Here is a 12,925-nt window from a genome sequence, read left to right on the forward strand (position 1 = left end):
ATCCCACATTTTGGGTTTTCCAGCTGTTTGCAGAATACTACTATTTCTTGTTCCTCTCCTGATAATATAAATTGCAAAAGAGGTGGTTAGACGGGACTGTTTCAGGAGTAAGATTACAGAAGACTAAACATATCTGCAGACTGCTCATCTAATCCACTTTTAACGTGTGGTAAGAAACCAGTAGAGAAGCAACTGTAAACAGGATGGGTGTTGAGAGGAAATATAGTAGTGTAGAGTGCCTCAGGACTGCCTGTCTATTGGTATTCTTTTAAGAGCTTTTCTAACATGCAAAGAACCAATCATTACATTGTAAGTCAGAAAACTGCAAGATTCTGAATGGCAGCTTAGCAGCAGGAAACTTTTGCACTTTTGGTAGAAGAGAATTGTGTGGAAGGACTGGGGTTTTTTTTGGAAGAGGATATCTTTAAGGTGAAATATTTGGGAGAAAGATATTACTGGTTCACCTGCAGCAGGCCCTATATTTCTGAACTGCCTGGAATCCAGCATGAAGTCTCAGATAAAGTAGAGTAAGTCTCTTTCACTGGCTTATCACAGTCAACATTTTAAAATTAACATTCCAATAACTTTAGATGCCAGTGAGACTGTGGAATAGCTTTGCAGAGGAACTGAACTTCTTTTCTTATTTAAGAAGCACTTGCAAGTGTTCATGCTGATTTCTGAAAATTAAGCCCCAAGTGCCAAATTCATAAAGTCAAAGATAAGTCTGGAAAACGTTGTCACAGGTATGACAACTGTTTGTATTAGGTTTCTATATGAGGTATCAAATAATAGTAGTGATAGGACACTTTATCTACTGGCTGTCTTGAAAAAGCTGTTAATCTTTACAGCTGTATTGAAAGACCTGCACACTATGTGCAGTCCAAGCCCAGATTTCCTTGACTTCATTGGAAAATGTTTTTGTTTCTTAAAGAACGTGGCCTTATAAATGAAAACAAGCATAGGTCTACAATATCAAATTGTTTAAAAAGTTTAACTGTTGCTTGGCAGCACTTGCAAGGGGATTACACACTTTTTTTCCAACGAGAGAAATCTGAAGCAATCAGATTTCAATCAAGAAATCTTGACTGGCAGTTCACAGACTTCTTGTTTTCTTTCGTGGCTTTATCAGGTTGTGAACATACGAATTGGGAAATGTCACTGGGAGTAGGAGGGAAACTGAAATTGGCTGAGTTTTTCTCCCTCAGGGGAAGTTCTGAGCGCCACATCTGCCCAGGAAGACTTTTTCCATGAGAAATGTCATGCATTGGAGCAAGAAGCTCCAGGATGGAGCTTCTTTAGAGATATGTGGGTTATTGATTGAGAATTAAGGACCTTGACACTCTCTATCACAGAAATTGGAGTCAACACCCTGACTGTTCTAATTCAATGGCTTTGCAGCAAATCAGCTTTATAACATAGCTGAAAATCAATGAGTCTTCCTATAATTAATCATTGTTTCTACTTTATTAACAATGTATTTAAAATTAAAAATAACAGACTAATATTTTTAAAGCAGTATTACTTTTCATTCTCTACAAGGAAAAACATTGCATAAATAATTTCTGAGAAAAAAATAAATACGTAATTCACTCTCTGAAACAATACGTTTTCTCTCTAGGTTCTGGTCCCGCATAAAATAATTGCAAAATCGATCAACATCACAAATTTCCATGGTTTATATGATTTCAGCATAAACTCTACATAGAAAATAAGAACAGTGAGGAACTGTTTTCATCCCAAACTGTGTTCATCTGATACTAGGCTTAGCATTTCTACAGGATATATACAGCATGTGACAATTCACTTTCTAACAATATTCTTTAATGTAAAACACAAACATTAGTCTGAATGTTGACAAGCTAAGTAAAGGAAAGTCGCTGTCAAACTAAAGACTTACCAAAGTTGCACATACCAAAGACTTTTCTAGAGGAAATCATGACTTTAAAATTAGCAGAGGCTCACTTTTAATGCAGAACCATCACCTTACTCCCTTACTGTTCCGCTGGCTTGCACAGTCAGCGCTACGAAGTGTGTGGCCAGATAATCCAAACTCTACAGAACAGAAAATGTACGTTGAGATATCTAAGCTGATACTAAAGTCAATTGTGTTCTAGGAAATAAGGCATAATCAGTACCTTTTATGTTAAATTATGCACATCGTTAGCTGTTTACAGGACAAACATCAGTGAGGTTATCTGGTTTGAGAGGAGCATCCATTTCATAAATCTGCTCCACTTAGAATTTTTTTAACTGTTCCTAAAACAAATCATTGTCCCTAAACTAAATATGGTTTTAGTTTTCAAATCTCAGTTTTGAATCTGTTGATCCTACAGTCTTTTAATTAAAAGTACGAAATAGATTTATCACACTTTCACTTTTGTTTTGACAACATAAATGTCATGTTTTGTGTTTTAGAGGAAACAACTGGGGCATGAGGACATCTGACAGGATGTTAATTTCCAAACAATTTGACTTCAGTCACCATAACTGTTGAAATCCCTGCTATCACTAACTTTCTACAAGTCATTCAGAGAGTGGTAACTCTCCAGGTACTTCCCTAATTGCATGCTTGTCCTGCATCATGGCACTTACAAAATTGGGGAAAGGATCTCAGTGTTCTTTTCACATAAAGTGAGTTAGAATGACTTCTAACAAAGTGTGATTGCCACCATAGCAGCTTCACTTTCTTCTGCCTTTCTACTTGTACAAGCCACATGACTTCACATGAATCTCCAAGGTGTACCTCTCCTCTCAGACTGAATTTAGGTGTTGCTACCTCCAGCTTGGTTTATCTCATTCTCTTATCAGACCATAACTGCTATAATCTGATAGATTTTTGACTATGTGAGCCTTTGACCCAGCTTAGCAGAAGGAATTAGAACCTACTGCAGTCAGAACATCATGCCGTGGCCTGTGAGTGCCATTTGATGTTTTGTAAAATATCCAGAGCTGCTAGGCTGTATCACTCAGAGCCACCTTCTAATAAGCATTTTCTAACTCATGCTGGTTAGATTTGCTGCTCCTGGCTCTGGAGAGACGGGGCTTCTTGTTCTTCTGAGGCCTGACAGTTTCCTTTCCAAAGTCCTTCAGCTCAGACTGGTTGTGGTAGCGAGTGTAGCGCTTGCATTTGCAGGATGTGACAGCTCGGAATTTGTAAGTCCGAGTCTCTTCCTCGGGACAAGCCATCTGGATGCGCTGCATGCGAGTATGAGCAGGAATGCAGCGATAATCCAGGGCATTCTGACGCCACCACTTCCCTCTACCAATAGAGTTGGGAAGGAGATGCGAGGGGACACACTGACCAGAGCAGACCAGTTCCTTGACAGGCTTGATGCTACGGCAAGGCCCCTCTGTGACATAGCGGGTGGTTCGCATTTCTCTGCAGCTAAAGCCAGAAGCATCTGCAAAAAAGAAACACATTAGTTACTGCTTTCCTCACCATCCTTGAGAAAGCACTTTTTGTTTCTGTAGCAGATATCTAGCTCTGAGCTAGATACAAGCAGGACAGCTTGAATGGCAGATTTTGGGAAGAGTATCTCCAAAGACTCATTCATGCAGCTTCTAAATAGTTGGGGTTACTCTAGTTATGAGACTCTTGAATAACAGTGTACAAATTGATGAATAAAATCCTTCTCTTGCCACTAGGTAAATTCCATGTCAGGGTTGTGCAGGTGGGCAGGGGAGCTTCTGAAGTGTAACCCCAGCAGCAGCAGTTACTTCATGGGAAATTTTGATGGGATTCTCCTGGCTTCATTTACCTGTGGGTAAAACCTTCTCCCATTGCTCTAGTTTAACTCTATTGACTTCAGAGGTTGACTCCAGATTTAAATTCTTTTGCAACAAAGAAAGTGTTACTTAAGTGATTTTTAACCAGCATTATGTGTTCCAGGTTAGGGAAATAGCAGGTAACAACAGTGCTAAGGAATTGCCACTCTTCAGGCATTAGATTTTCCAAGTTTACTGCTCTCTGTGATAATCCCACATGTCCCACATAATTTCCTTCAAACAGCTAGAGGCATATTCTGGCTGCTTAGGAACCTTAACTGTGTTTTTTTCCCCCCTTCTTCTCAATGGATAGCTATAGGCAAATGAAACATTAAGAAATACAAGATTTTTTAGCATTAAGGATTTAGAAAAACTTTCCAACTCTAGGAACAGACTTTTTCCAAAGGTGTCTCTTTTGCCAAGTGACACGCTTGGCTAATTGACTTGTTTGGAAGACACAGAATTTGATTTTTGAAGGTGTTTATCAAAGACCTTCATCTAGATAAACACATTTTAATGTTCCTCTCAGTCAAAAGGATAGTTTTAACTCAGGAATGCTACTTGGGGTGGAAATCCTTGAAGGTCAGATTACAAACAGAAGGCTGTGTCTGTTAGGCCCATTCTCCTTGCTGTGCACAAGGTGGTTCCCTCCTTAGTACATCAGAAGAGAATTCTGACCCTGAGTCATTAGTGATAGAACAATATTTGCACAGACATTTTAATTTTTGCTTTTCCTGTGAAGTACAGAAACATGATTTTTAGTGCTCAGGTTTATATTGATCAAAGTACAGCTAGCAAGATTTCATTTTTTAGAAGTTTTAAGGACTGCATTAATGAAATGAAACGATCCATGTCATAATATTGTGACAAAAATGCTGACAACTAAACTCCATGTGCACTTAGACTAATCCCACCAAGTTCCCTAAGCATTTAAGAAAATTATGTCTGTCTATGTAAATAATGGTCTGAATCAGGTGTATTGTACTACTGTAGCACATAGGCAGATACAGTTAAATATACAGTAATTTGCCTCAGCTATATAGGTTTATTTTCTGTGCATATATTTCCTGTTCTGTATGTGTGCAGGTTCCATGTACTGCAAAATTATTCATGGTCTGGTTCCACGTGTCCTGGGAAGGTCTGGCCACTTTGGATTATCATTTTGATTCCTTGTGTTAAAGATGTTAAAATAAGTATGCAACACCATTGCATATCTTGAATAACTGTCCAGTCTCCTTCACTCTCTCTTTCTTAAGTAAATGTCCTTTCCACTTCAAAAAATATGCACATATGAGAGGTACAGATTCCCCCCAGTTGATGTCAGAGTAGTAAGAGGCTAAAAAATGAAGGTATTCAGATGTAACAACAAAACCAACCTGCCTTGACCTGGTGGTTGGTGAGGCTGCCTTGGAGAAGCAGAGTGCTCCCACTTTTAGGGATTTAAGACCCATATAAAGTTGCACTCTCAAAACCATTCTTTTTTTTTTTTTTTTTAAATATTGTTAATGCTATGGTTTTAAACACCTTAACTGACAGCTGCAGCAGGAAAACATAATTCCCTTCCAGTTGTCCCCAGAGAAAGGCGGCTAACTCAGATCTGCAATGCACAATAGTGGAAAGTGTAAGTTTGACTTGTTGCTATGTGCATTTGGTAGCCAAATGCGTCAGTCCGGAGGACCAAGTTCGCCCTGTTTGCCGGGCAAGTGAAGAACACTTCTTTAAAACTACCTTTCTCTGTTTGGTGCTAACTACCCATCTTCCATCTCTGCTCACAAAGCTTGTGTTTTGCATCATTGCTAATGGTAGACATTTGGCCAAACGCAGTAACAATATCTTATGAAGTATGTCAGTGCTGTAAAGTAGCCAAACTGATTCCAAGCTTGCACACTTCTGCAAAATAAAGTTCCCTCAATTCCTTTGGGCATGAATTCCCCTGGGGACTGCTTTAACTGTTCATAACAGCTTTTTTGGCTGCTGGAATCTGGCTGAAAAGCTGGCTGTTGGCACAGGGCAGCGAGCAGCACGCTTCTTTCATCTAGCTGAATGCAACCTCCATGTGCCATTTTTGCTGTGTGATCTTAGACATCACTAGTGTGACTCTTTCTTAATATTAAGAATTTATATTATTATCTTCACTGTCAACCCATTGCCCCATCTTAACATCAGAGAAAGAGAGATCATTTGTGGTATTTCCTCACACTGCTTGCAAGCACAAAACACAGAGAAATTTAAGTAATATCTTCTACAGGTTTTATGTATTGGATTTGTGTCTGCAGGGAGCAGCTGGGCAGAGTAGGAATGCATGTTGTAGTACCTGAGGATTGTTCAACAGATAGACCACATTTTTCATCAGTAAACTCCTGTATATCCCTTCTAACATTTACATTGATACTTCAACAGTAGCTGTAACTCTGTATCACTTTACAGTGTTAGCTCCACACCTGAAGTTTTTAATAAATAAACATATATGGTAACAAGTATTCTTTTACAAACTGCCTGTTAGGTCCAAAACAGTAATAATGATGTTATTTTTCTTACCGTTAGGGTCTGGAGCTTGTTGTATGTGTCTTCCTCCATGCTTTGCCTGGTTCATTGTGTTGTTGCTGAAAGCCTGCTCCATCGGTGTTTCTGTATTTTCAGTGATCTCAGGAATGATTTCTGTGGCATCATTTTTAAACATTTGCCACCCTTCCACAGATCGAAATGCAATTTGTATTAAGACACAGACAGAGTACACAGCCCAAGCGATCTGCATGGTGGCAGCTCACAGATTAGCTTTTCAGCACCCTGACAGTCTCAGATCCCAGGCAAAGGCACATTATTCCCCTTTTTTAAATCCTTTTTAGAACCAAGCCAGCCAATGACTATACAAAGTGGGAAGGGCCAGACAACAACTCATTCATCTCAGCTTTTGTCAGTGTGAAATAAAATGGGTGTGTGGGAGTGGGTTAGTGACAATATTCTACACCTTCTATGTAAAAACTTCTCATATGTGCTTCATTTTTATGGCTGGCAACGATAGTGATCGACAAGACTAGGATGAATTGCAACCTGACAAGTCTTTCTGCAGTTTTTTCTGACAATGGTAGAATTAAAACTTGCTTCTACCTCCATATTTGAATCTTTGGTTATTGTCTTTTCCAAAGGTTTTTCAGACTTTGTATTTTTACTGTTCTTCCTCCCTGAGCCACTCCCTGCACACCCCCCACCCCCCCGTAATAAAGTAAGCAAATCTAGAAACTGTAGCTCAGTAGTTACACTTTTCACTCTCTGCAAGAAAATGACTGGGTGGTGGTGGGGTGTAGCTTTTTTTTTCCTTTACAAAACAAGGAACTCCACATTTTATTTCACAAATGTACCAGAAGAAACTGGAAAGAACTTCTTTTCAAAATGAGAAGTTGTTTTGTTTAGTTTTCATTAAAAAAAAAGCTACTTGGAATATGTTAGTTAGGGTAAACAGCCAGGATGTTGTACATCATGCTTTTTGTTGTGCTCTTTCTCACCTTTGTATCGCTTAAAAAAAAAGCATTCATGTTTGCTTTAAATACACTGCATACTACTACTTCTGCTGACATTCTGTGCAAGTGTTGAATATAGGACATTTGCTTATTTTAAACACAAGAACATGACCAGACTGATTTCCATTCATGATGCAACCAACAGAGAGAATTGATGACCTTATGTCTAGGGCACCGATGCCTGAGATGTATTAATGTGTCATGTTTTAAAATCTCCTCTATAGTATTCTAGTGGTGATAGCTGCATCATTTCTTTGTCTCAAGACCACATACACTTTCAAGTTATTTGCAAATGATGTCAGGCTAAATACATCAATCAGAAAGCATCTCAGCTTTTAGTAAGGTTAGATACTACACTGAGCTCATCATAGCCACTGAAAGCAAAATGTTTGCTTAAAGCAGTAGAGGGACATCCATGTGTGTTACTGCAATGTTTGTTGCATACATCCTCATGAAAATATTTCACGTAGAAGAGATTAAAAAGTGATTCACTGTCTGACTTTTCCTTACTACTGCAAGACTCATTACCGAAGGCTTGCATTCCATTCTGACAATTCCCCTGACCTGGCACAGAAAACAGATGTCACCAAATTTAAAGTGGAGGTGTATTCTCCCTTGGTGTGACCTTGATGATAAATAATAGATTTAAACAACAGCAATGACCTGAGGACATTTTGCATCTTCAGCCTTATACAGACACACACAGCAGATGCACTAGTTTGATGAGCTTTAGCATACCTGCTCTGTACAATGGTCCTTTCCTAAAATAATAGCATCCGAAATATATTACGACATGCTTTCTCTCCTACCCTTTCTCTCTGCCCAAAATTATAGAGATTAGCATTCTCAGAAGAGCCCTCCTTTCCAAGAATCTCTAAAAGCAACCATGCATTGTGTTGCATACAACTGTGTGCCCTTACTGTCTGTTCCCCTTCCTCCTTTCCTCCAACCCACATCTTATGCATCCTATCATCTCAGAAATTATTCTGTTTTTATGGAGGGCTACAACTTACTATTTTCTTTTTACAAATTTTTTTTCTTCTCCACAGTCAGTCAGGATATTATTCTTCAATACGGGCTGTTGCCACATAAGTTGCCTCAGATGTGCTGATTCCTTTTTCCCTATAATCATCAGCAGCAGCAGCACTATCTTTCATTAATAACTGCCTGCTTTACTCAAAGCAGTTAATGATCGTCTCACAAATACAGGAAACCCAAACACTCAGCCATTGCAAACATTTTTCCAAGCATAATTTTTCCCACTTATGAGTAAGTCTATTTTTGTCTTAGACATACAGGTGAAATCTAGTCAACAGCAAGGGATACACAACTTCACAGGGGGATCATATGATTGCCAACCAAATAAAAATGATTCTGAAGAAAAGACAGACACCAGCTTGGAAAGCTGTGCAACCACCTTCCTTGCAGATTTTGGTTGGTTGGTTGGTTGATCAGTTGGTTTATTTAGGGGTTGGGGTTTTTTTCCTTCAAAGAACAGGCTAGACTACCATGATTATGTTATACTTGATATTGCGTACAACGATCTCAAGCTTTGCTTTCAGGCCTTACAATACCGCTGTTTTTTCTTTTCTTTGGAAATACTGACTTGCGATCTTCTAATGGCCCTCAAAGGAATAAAAAGGTATGGGGTTTTGTTTTGGTTTTTTAGTTAACTGAAGAAGTTGGGTAGGCTGACCAGGAACTAAACAAAGATTTTTAACTTGGTATTGGTTTTGTCAGATAGGAATACCACCTTGTATTGGTATTCACCAATAGTGACCTTGTCCAAAGTGACATCACAGCTTGTGGCACAATGGAGTGCAGCTGAAAAGCAGAACAGCAGAGCAGAAAAAAATTGAGTACTGGTAATCACTGAACCATTGCTACCGATTCACTCCCCTATTTAAATGCCTTCAGAATTATATGCATCTATCAAAGCTCAGTTTCTGTTAATTTCTTTTCATGTAATGTCTGCCTAGACAATATTTCCAAAAGCTATCATTGTCAAGTAGTAGGCCTACTACAGAGAACCACATTTACAGTAATCATCACATAAAACATAAACATTTCTTGATGTAGCTTGTCTAAGTACTTAAACAATCCCCTCTATTAACTGCCTTAACATTTATCTGTATTACTCACTGGGAGAAATAATAATAATTAAAAAAATCTATGAAAGTAAAAATCAGAAGCTATATTTAGCCTCCAGCTTAAAACTTCTTGTCCATTCAGACTCCCTAACTACAAAAACATTCTTCCACGTCCTGTAGCTGCTTGCCTGCCCACAGTACTTCCTGCAACAAAGCAGACGTGGTCTGGGCTGCAGCCCCCTACAAATGATTTTTGCACTGTTAATGAAGCACAGGAAAAAATAAGAGCGGTATCAAGAACGCTTTCAGAATGAACCCTCACCCACCAGGGTGGAACTGAGTTTGGATCCTCTACATTCAGAACTGGGATGCTATTTTCTGAGCTGAAAAAACACCACCCTTAGCCATGCTAAGAAGGAATCAGACATATTAGGGGAGCAGGTACAAGGAGTAAATTGGCATCATATAATTAGCCTGAATCTGTTGCTGCTGCTTTCTGGACTCAGACTTCTGTCCTGATGTGCTTGCATTGCGAGTCTGTACTGTGAAGACATGGACATATAAACCAGTTTCTGCCATCAATTCTATCACTTGTAACTTCTGGTGCTCATTATGCACCCCACTCTGCCCACGCCTGGGCCAAGTGGTGTTCTGTTAGGTATCCAGGCCTTAAGATACATGTGTGCAATTTAGGCTTATCTGTGGGCAATGGCTCATGATTTACACACTGCCCAGGAATTCAGTTTCTAACATTCAAGAACTTGTTTGCTTCTCAAACAGTTCTTTTTCTAAGATGCTGCTAAGCCACCCTTGCCCAAGCAACTTTTATCTGTCTCATAAGAATTTTGCTGAGTCACATACTACCTTGTGAATTTATCAGTCCGAATGCTATGATGTGATCTCCTCCAAGTAGCCAAGAATAAATGGAATCTTAGTATTCTACCACCAGAGACCAGCAAATGCACTGATAAATCATTCTGGTGGCTTGCCTTTTTCAGTGGTAAGATAAGAATACATGAGATTCATACAACAGCATTGTTCAGGGATGGAATGATGACTATCTAGTGAAGAATAACAAGCCTACAGCTCCATCTGGTGAGTCAGCTAGCCAGCAACCTTGGCATACTGGAATTAAAATAAAAAAAACAAACCCCAACACTTAACTGATTTCCAGGTTTTATTTGCAGAATAGAAGAAATGAATTAGGACACTAATTCTCACGAATAAATCCTTAGCAGATACCTCTCAGGCCTGTTCTATTTTCAGTTTTACTCATTGGCAAAGCCCAGAAAGTAATTTTAGAAGAAACCTCTGTGCTATACTAAGTGAGATTCCATTACATAGTCCCTCTGTGCTAAAAACATTACAGTAAACTAACAGAACTAATTTAAAAAAAGAGGGGAAAAAATCCTGCTTCTAGTTCTAGATTTAACTAGTTCTGGACAACAGAAGACAGCTCAATGACAATATTTAAATGATGAAAACAGAAGACAGCTCAATGAAAATATTTAAATGATGAAAACAGAGAACAGCTCAATGAAAATATTTAAATGATGAAAACAAACATTGCAAACATCCTTTCTGCTGTTCTCCTTTGCACAGCAAGAGGAAGATGTATTTGACACAAGTTTGTTTTTCATCTCAGAGAGCATGTAGTGTTCTTATCCACAGTGCTTTTCATCTTCAAAGCCTTTCATGAAGATTAATTAATTCTCACATGACCAAGAGAGGTAAGCCAGGCATACTCATGTTGTAGGAGAAAAACATGTCCAATACTAACACAGGGTCAACATCCCAAAATGGCATTATAATACAACATATTGCAGCTGCTAGTCCTGCCTTCAGAAGCTATTAAATTTGAAATCACTTCATGAATTGTTCACTTTTCAGCAGTGACATATTGCAACGTTCTCTCACAAAGTATTTTCTGGCAGTACCTATCGTTCAGAGTACCATGCTAGACACAACACTTACTGTCAAAGTTTTGTTTTTAATCTTAATTTTTGGTTACAAACTTATCTCCTGTGCTTATGCCACAGCTGAGAAAGATTTAGTTCAACATGAGTAGAAGGTGAATTTAGTTTTACATGTATCATCATTTTATCTATCTGGGCTCTCTTCTTTGTTCCTTGCTATAAAATGCTAATAGCTTATCATCTCCACTCTTCCCCACCTCTCCAACTTCACTAACTCTCAAGTACAAAAACCCCAAGCTATTGCTTTTTCTTTCATTGTGCTGGATTTGACATGGTAGATATCTTTGTTCTATGATAGATGCATATTTTACAGAGACCCCATCCCTTCTCCAGAGTGCCATCTACACAAAAAGTGCCACACTGCTATTCAGAATAAATATATTAATGTAAATCCAGATCCCATTATTTTATTTATAATCAAGAGGTTTCAACTCCAAAAATGTAGTGTTGCTATTTGCAACAAATAGCTGTGTTAAAAAATATCTTCCCCAATTAACATGCTTGTAAGGAACATCTCACAGCAAATGGCAACTGTGCAGCAACTTCAGGAAAATAAAAAGATGTATTTCTTCCAATACTTTCTCAATTTCATATTACATGGAAAGAAAGCTCTCATTCCTGTTTTTATATGATCATTCCTTCTACAATCAGAAAGAGAAATTTAGAAGTACACGGTGTATCATTATGGATTAGAGGCATACAAGCTCTTCTTGTCCAGCTAAAATAAGCAGAGGAATTTGCAACATTACTGTACTTAAACAGCAAGATAAGACTAAAAGAGGAAGGGTATGATCCATTAACGGAGCAGCGGTCTGAGATTCTATTTTTAGCTTACTCTAAAAGCAGAGCTGGAAATGGTTTCATTACTGAGTCACCTATCAGTAACTCAAAATAGAGGATATACTGTCTTAGAGCTCAATTTTTAAAATCAGTTTATAGCATTGTCTTATCCAGCTATAAAGAATTACCCACCACCACTCCCACCCCTCAGACCACACAACCCCAACAACTAGAAGTAAACCAATGTATGTCCTTTGTGATTTTTGACTAGTGAACTGAAGATACAAAACTAGACCTGGGCTTAGATGTGTTATGAATACAACAGTGTTTCTGTTTAAAATAGTGTTAAGATTTTCAATCTACAACTACATTAAAGCACAGATAAAAAGGGAACACATACATCTCAGGTTCTGTTAGTTTAACCAACAGTTCCGAGTTTGCAGCGCGTTAATACAGTGCTATAACTGACAGGTACACGTTCACACGCTAGCCAGGCATACTGTAAACAAAGCTCCCTTTCTCAACATTGCAATGACTCATTTCATCTGTATGTCAAACAGAATCAAGACCTCATTTATTTTAATAGAAAGGAAATGTTTCCTATTCCATGTGGTACGTAACAATGCTCATTTCTATTTAATGAACACCATGCAAGCAATCCAAGAAGTCAGGAGCGCACGTCTGCAAACTGCTTTGTAAGAACACCTGTGCTGCCCTGCTGGAAGTAATCTGTATATGAGCTCATTCCATTCTGTGTTAATTAACAGTGATAGTAAAGAAGGGAGAGACGCTGTAA

At 38.5% G+C, this 12,925-nt stretch overlaps 1 protein-coding gene across 1 annotated transcript; it reads right to left on the reverse strand.

Annotated features, from left to right (window-relative positions):
- Window positions 1–1,464: 1,464 nt before the first annotated feature.
- SOST (sclerostin) lies at window positions 1,465–9,051 on the reverse strand. Its single transcript, XM_049799658.1, has 2 exons — window positions 6,304–9,051; window positions 1,465–3,401 (listed from the first exon to the last, which is right to left on the reverse strand). The coding sequence occupies exons 1-2, from the start codon at window positions 6,518–6,520 to the stop codon at window positions 2,980–2,982; spliced, it is 639 nt and encodes a 212-aa protein (XP_049655615.1). The 5' UTR covers window positions 6,521–9,051; the 3' UTR covers window positions 1,465–2,979.
- Between the last annotated feature and the right edge of the window lie 3,874 nt (window positions 9,052–12,925).

Source organism: Accipiter gentilis, chromosome 5, assembly GCF_929443795.1.
Source record: "Accipiter gentilis chromosome 5, bAccGen1.1, whole genome shotgun sequence".
NCBI lineage: Eukaryota > Metazoa > Chordata > Aves > Accipitriformes > Accipitridae > Astur > Astur gentilis.

Bases quoted from the DNA above. Each gene is read 5' to 3' on its own strand.
- SOST (XM_049799658.1), bottom strand. From the start codon at position 6,520: ATGCAGATCGCTTGGGCTGTGTACTCTGTCTGTGTCTTAATACAAATT. The intron at 3,402-6,303 runs GTAAGAAAAATA...TCTTTTTTGCAG, and splicing joins ACAAGCTCCAGACCCTAACG to ATGCTTCTGGCTTTAGCTGC.